The sequence below is a fragment of the Nanorana parkeri genome, unplaced genomic scaffold (genome assembly GCF_000935625.1).
Source record: "Nanorana parkeri isolate BGI_ZX_2015 unplaced genomic scaffold, ASM93562v1 scaffold2248, whole genome shotgun sequence".
NCBI classification, from domain to species: Eukaryota; Metazoa; Chordata; class Amphibia; order Anura; family Dicroglossidae; genus Nanorana; species Nanorana parkeri.
The window spans coordinates 174577-181815 of NW_017308516.1; the positions used below are offsets into that span (position 1 = coordinate 174577).

General features: G+C 50.4%; 1 protein-coding gene across 1 annotated transcript in view; it reads right to left on the minus strand.

Moving 5' to 3' along the window:
• The window catches only part of SIGMAR1 (sigma non-opioid intracellular receptor 1), a 21351-nt gene extending 14879 nt beyond the window's left edge, over positions 1 to 6472 (minus strand). Inside the window, exons 1-2 of the mRNA XM_018573131.1 lie at positions 6289 to 6472; positions 5585 to 5785 (exon numbers count right to left, since the gene is read on the minus strand). Of these exons, the coding sequence (XP_018428633.1) occupies positions 5585 to 5785; positions 6289 to 6439 (352 nt within the window). The 5' untranslated portion in view covers positions 6440 to 6472. The remainder of the gene's footprint in view (positions 1 to 5584; positions 5786 to 6288) is intronic.
• Positions 6473 to 7239: the final 767 nt, after the last annotated feature.

Genomic DNA, 7239 nt, shown 5'->3' on the forward strand with positions numbered 1-7239 from the left:
TGGCTGTGCGACAACCTACGTATATCTTTATTGATCTTCCCGGTGCACCTTACATACCGCAGGGTGAAGGTTCAGCATCATCTCCTCCCCCCTCCGATAATGGCCTCCCCTCTTATCTGGGCCGACCTCTTAATCTCCCCCGGCAGTGCCGAGTCAGCCGGCCCTGAACTCGCTGTACAAATAGTGAAAGTGCAAGGACGCCGCACGCTGCGAGCATGGGACGCGGGAAGGTGGCCGGGGGGGGGGGGTGACATCATCAGTGGTGTCATCGAATGACAGGAGAGCGCACACAGAGGAGCGCCAATGGTAGAGGTTTTTAGGATTACAAAAAATGGCGGAGGAGGAAGCAGTGCTGGATGAGTGATCTGTATATAAGGTGACAGTGGAGGAGGAAGCAGTGCCGGATCAGTGATCTGTATATAAGGTGACAGTGGAGGAGGAAGCGGTGCTGGATCAGTGATCTGTATATAAGGTGACAGTGGAGGAGGAAGCAGTGCTGGATGAGTGATCTGTATATAAGGTGACAGTGGAGGAGGAAGCAGTGCTGGATCAGTGATCTGTATATAAGGTGACAGTGGAGGAGGAAGCAGTGCTGGATCAGTGATCTGTATATAAGGTGACAGTGGAGGAGGAAGCAGTGCTGGATCAGTGATCTGTATATAAGGTGACAGTGGAGGAGGAAGCAGTGCTGGATCAGTGATCTGTATATAAGGTGACAGTGGAGGAGGAAGCAGTGCTGGATCAGTGATCTGTATATAAGGTGACAGTGGAGGAGGAAGCAGTGCTGGATCAGTGATCTGTATATAAGGTGACAGTGGAGGAGGAAGCAGTGCTGGATCAGTGATCTGTATATAAGGTGACAGTGGAGGAGGAAGCAGTGCTGGATCAGTGATCTGTATATAAGGTGACAGTGGAGGAGGAAGCAGTGCTGGATCAGTGATCTGTATATAAGGTGACAGTGGAGGAGGAAGCAGTGCTGGATCAGTGATCTGTATATAAGGTGACAGTGGAGGAGGAAGCAGTGCTGGATCAGTGATCTGTATATAAGGTGACAGTGGAGGAGGAAGCAGTGCTGGATCAGTGATCTGTATATAAGGTGACAGTGGAGGAGGAAGCAGTGCTGGATCAGTGATCTGTATATAAGGTGACAGTGGAGGAGGAAGCAGTGCTGGATCAGTGATCTGTATATAAGGTGACAGTGGAGGAGGAAGCAGTGCTGGATCAGTGATCTGTATATAAGGTGACAGTGGAGGAGGAAGCAGTGCTGGATCAGTGATCTGTATATAAGGTGACAGTGGAGGAGGAAGCAGTGCTGGATCAGTGATCTGTATATAAGGTGACAGTGGAGGAGGAAGCAGTGCTGGATCAGTGATCTGTATATAAGGTGACAGTGGAGGAGGAAGCAGTGCTGGATCAGTGATCTGTATATAAGGTGACAGTGGAGGAGGAAGCAGTGCTGGATCAGTGATCTGTATATAAGGTGACAGTGGAGGAGGAAGCAGTGCTGGATCAGTGATCTGTATATAAGGTGACAGTGGAGGAGGAAGCAGTGCTGGATCAGTGATCTGTATATAAGGTGACAGTGGAGGAGGAAGCAGTGCTGGATCAGTGATCTGTATATAAGGTGACAGTGGAGGAGGAAGCAGTGCTGGATCAGTGATCTGTATATAAGGTGACAGTGGAGGAGGAAGCAGTGCTGGATCAGTGATCTGTATATAAGGTGACAGTGGAGGAGGAAGCAGTGCTGGATCAGTGATCTGTATATAAGGTGACAGTGGAGGAGGAAGCAGTGCTGGATCAGTGATCTGTATATAAGGTGACAGTGGAGGAGGAAGCAGTGCTGGATCAGTGATCTGTATATAAGGTGACAGTGGAGGAGGAAGCAGTGCTGGATCAGTGATCTGTATATAAGGTGACAGTGGAGGAGGAAGCAGTGCTGGATCAGTGATCTGTATATAAGGTGACAGTGGAGGAGGAAGCAGTGCTGGATCAGTGATCTGTATATAAGGTGACAGTGGAGGAGGAAGCAGTGCTGGATCAGTGATCTGTATATAAGGTGACAGTGGAGGAGGAAGCAGTGCTGGATCAGTGATCTGTATATAAGGTGACAGTGGAGGAGGAAGCAGTGCTGGATCAGTGATCTGTATATAAGGTGACAGTGGAGGAGGAAGCAGTGCTGGATCAGTGATCTGTATATAAGGTGACAGTGGAGGAGGAAGCAGTGCTGGATCAGTGATCTGTATATAAGGTGACAGTGGAGGAGGAAGCAGTGCTGGATCAGTGATCTGTATATAAGGTGACAGTGGAGGAGGAAGCAGTGCTGGATCAGTGATCTGTATATAAGGTGACAGTGGAGGAGGAAGCAGTGCTGGATCAGTGATCTGTATATAAGGTGACAGTGGAGGAGGAAGCAGTGCTGGATCAGTGATCTGTATATAAGGTGACAGTGGAGGAGGAAGCAGTGCTGGATCAGTGATCTGTATATAAGGTGACAGTGGAGGAGGAAGCAGTGCTGGATCAGTGATCTGTATATAAGGTGACAGTGGAGGAGGAAGCAGTGCTGGATCAGTGATCTGTATATAAGGTGACAGTGGAGGAGGAAGCAGTGCTGGATCAGTGATCTGTATATAAGGTGACAGTGGAGGAGGAAGCAGTGCTGGATCAGTGATCTGTATATAAGGTGACAGTGGAGGAGGAAGCAGTGCTGGATCAGTGATCTGTATATAAGGTGACAGTGGAGGAGGAAGCAGTGCTGGATCAGTGATCTGTATATAAGGTGACAGTGGAGGAGGAAGCAGTGCTGGATCAGTGATCTGTATATAAGGTGACAGTGGAGGAGGAAGCAGTGCTGGATCAGTGATCTGTATATAAGGTGACAGTGGAGGAGGAAGCAGTGCTGGATCAGTGATCTGTATATAAGGTGACAGTGGAGGAGGAAGCAGTGCTGGATCAGTGATCTGTATATAAGGTGACAGTGGAGGAGGAAGCAGTGCTGGATCAGTGATCTGTATATAAGGTGACAGTGGAGGAGGAAGCAGTGCTGGATCAGTGATCTGTATATAAGGTGACAGTGGAGGAGGAAGCAGTGCTGGATCAGTGATCTGTATATAAGGTGACAGTGGAGGAGGAAGCAGTGCTGGATCAGTGATCTGTATATAAGGTGACAGTGGAGGAGGAAGCAGTGCTGGATCAGTGATCTGTATATAAGGTGACAGTGGAGGAGGAAGCAGTGCTGGATCAGTGATCTGTATATAAGGTGACAGTGGAGGAGGAAGCAGTGCTGGATCAGTGATCTGTATATAAGGTGACAGTGGAGGAGGAAGCAGTGCTGGATCAGTGATCTGTATATAAGGTGACAGTGGAGGAGGAAGCAGTGCTGGATCAGTGATCTGTATATAAGGTGACAGTGGAGGAGGAAGCAGTGCTGGATCAGTGATCTGTATATAAGGTGACAGTGGAGGAGGAAGCAGTGCTGGATCAGTGATCTGTATATAAGGTGACAGTGGAGGAGGAAGCAGTGCTGGATCAGTGATCTGTATATAAGGTGACAGTGGAGGAGGAAGCAGTGCTGGATCAGTGATCTGTATATAAGGTGACAGTGGAGGAGGAAGCAGTGCTGGATCAGTGATCTGTATATAAGGTGACAGTGGAGGAGGAAGCAGTGCTGGATCAGTGATCTGTATATAAGGTGACAGTGGAGGAGGAAGCAGTGCTGGATCAGTGATCTGTATATAAGGTGACAGCGGAGGAGGAAGCAGTGCTGGATCAGTGATCTGTATATAAGGTGACAGCGGAGGAGGAAGCAGTGCTGGATCAGTGATCTGTATATAAGGTGACAGCGGAGGAGGAAGCGGTGCTGGATCAGTGATCTGTATATAAGGTGACAGCGGAGGAGGAAGCGGTGCTGGATCAGTGATCTGTATATAAGGTGACAGTGGAGGAGGAAGCGGTGCTGGATCAGTGATCTGTATATAAGGTGACAGTGGAGGAGGAAGCGGTGCTGGATCAGTGATCTGTATATAAGGTGACAGTGGAGGAGGAAGCGGTGCTGGATGAGTGATCTGTATATAAGGTGACAGTGGAGGAGGAAGCGGTGCTGGATCAGTGATCTGTATATAAGGTGACAGTGGAGGAGGAAGCAGTGCTGGATGAGTGATCTGTATATAAGGTGACAGTGGAGGAGGAAGCAGTGCTGGATGAATGATCTGTATATAAGGTGACAGTGGAGGAGGAAGCGGTGCTGGATCGGTGATCTGTATATAAGGTGACAGTGGAGGAGGAAGCGGTGCTAGATCAGTGATCTTTATATAAGGTGACAGTGGAGGAGGAAGCAGTGCTGGATCTGTATATAAGGTGACAGTGGAGGAGGAAGCGGTGCTGGATGAGTGATCTGTATATAAAGGTGACAGTGGAGGAGGAAGCAGTGCTGGATGAATGATCTATATATAAGGTGACAGTGGAGGAGGAAGCGGTGCTGGATGAGTGATCTGTATATAAAGGTGACAGTGGAGGAGGAAGCAGTGCTGGATGAATGATCTATATATAAGGTGACAGTGGAGGAGGAAGCGGTGCTGGATGAGTGATCTGTATATAAAGGTGACAGTGGAGGAGGAAGCAGTGCTGGATGAATGATCTATATATAAGGTGACAGTGGAGGAGGAAGCGGTGCTGGATGAGTGATCTGTATATAAAGGTGACAGTGGAGGAGGAAGCAGTGCTGGATGAATGATCTATATATAAGGTGACAGTGGAGGAGGAAGCGGTGCTGGATGAGTGATCTGTATATAAAGGTGACAGTGGAGGAGGAAGCAGTGCTGGATGAATGATCTATATATAAGGTGACAGTGGAGGAGGAAGCGGTGCTGGATGAGTGATCTGTATATAAAGGTGACAGTGGAGGAGGAAGCAGTGCTGGATGAATGATCTATATATAAGGTGACAGTGGAGGAGGAAGCAGTGCTGGATGAGTGATCTGTATATAAGGTGATGGTGGAGGAGGAAGCAGTGCTGGATGAATGATCTATATATAAGGTGACAGTGGAGGAGGAAGCGGTGCTGGATGAGTGATCTGTATATAAAGGTGACAGTGGAGGAGGAAGCAGTGCTGGATGAGTGATCTGTATATAAAGGTGACAGTGGAGGAGGAAGCAGTGCTGGATCAGTGATCTGTATATAAGGTGACAGCGGAGGAGGAAGCGGTGCTGGATCAGTGATCTGTATATAAGGTGACAGTGGAGGAGGAAGCAGTGCTGGATGAGTGATCTGTATATAAGGTGACAGTGAAGGAGGAAGCGGTGCTGGATGAGTGATCTGCATATAAGGTGACAGCGGAGGAGGAAGCGGTGCTGGATCAGTTGACAGTGGAGGAGGAAGCGGTGCTGGATCAGTGATCTGTATATAAGGTGACAGTGGAGGAGGAAGCGGTGCTGGATCAGTGATCTGTATATAAGGTGACAGTGGAGGAGGAAGCAGTGCTGGATGAGTGATCTGTATATAAGGTGACAGTGGAGGAGGAAGCAGTGCTGGATGAGTGATCTGTATACAAGGTGCAGGATTGGGGCTCCTCCCCCCCGCTATCACTGACCTGAGTGGCCGCTGGTGTCCATGGCGGTCCCGAAGAGCAGCACATACTCTGTGAGGGAGGCGTGCAGGAGGCACATGGAGCCCATCCATCCCCCGGCGTTCACAAACACCCAGCGCAGCTCCTCGTCCGGCAGGATGTGTCCGGGGTGCTTCCTCCTCAGCTCAATGATGATCTTAGAGAAGGCGACTTCATAGTCCAGACCTGGAGGGGAGAGAGAGTCAGAGCGGGGGTGGGGTCTCCACTACCCAGGACCCCTTTCTCTTGAGACAACGGCCACCCCAGAGCCCTCTACTCATCTGACAACCACTCTGGGCCCCACCGGCGACCACCCCGGGGCCCACTCCTCCTTTATTAACCACACCGGCGGCCCTCTGCTCCTATGGCAACCACCCTGAGACACCCCAATGACTACCATGGTGACCTCTCCTCCCATAAGCCCTCTACTCATCACCACTGACGACCACCTCAGGGCCCTCTCCTGCTCCAATGACCACCCTGAGACACCTTAATGACCGCCCCGGGGCCCTCTCCTCCTCTGGTGACCCCTGCACCCCCCTTATCCTCATCCTTTGACAACCCTGGAGCCCCCTTCCACCCCAAGTATGTGTCAAGGTGGCTATACAGCAGCTTGCAGTGACCCGCTAGGGGGCGTGGCTTCTCGCCCACTCCCGTCAAATCTTGGGTGTTATGGTAAAGGTGGTTACCAGCGTGCTCTCGGGCCAGGGCGGAGATCTCCTCTCGGCTGAAGGTGTAAGATTTGCTCATCAGCCATTGGCGGATCAAAGCCAGGAAGACCCCGAACACCGCCACCAGCACGGCGACCCTCACCGCCCGGGACCCGCAACAGCCTACCATGGCGGACAGGCGAGTATGAGCGGGCTGACCGGGTGAGCGCACCGCTTCCTACTGCCGCAGGGACACGCCCATACCGCCTCATCCAATAGGAACACAGCGGCCGATCCGGCATCCAATACCCGAGAAGAGGGGGCGGGTTCAGCGTCTGCCCACAACAGCGACACCTGGCGGCCAGTGCGCAGAAACTGCAGTTTAGTAACCCTATAGCGCCTGACCTAGTGGCCAGAATAATAGATACCCCAGATTAGTACATGGCTGGAGCACTAGGAACTGCAACCCCCACTATGGAGAGCATGCCTCCCACTTCCTGTTGTGGCTATTGGAAAGGAAGTGAAGGGAAATCTCCCCAATGGGACACAGCAAAAATGCTGACGGGTTTTATAACCTTCTCTTACTCTATCCAATACTATATTTAATGCACATACCACTGCAGAACATCGTACATCACACTGCAGAACATCGCACGTAACACTGCAGAACATCGCACATAACACTGCAGAACATCGCACATCACACTGCAGAACATCGCACATCACATTGCAGAACATCACACATAACACTGCAGAACATCTCACATAACACTGCAGAACATCTCACATAACACTGCAGAACATCACACATAACACTGCAGAACATTGCGCTGAGGCACATTACATATCACACAGAGGCACATCATACATTACACTGCAGCACATTGCACATCACACAGCGGCACGTGGGACATCACACTGCAGCACATTGCACATCACACTGCAGCACATTACACATCATACTGCAGCACATTACACATCACACTGCAG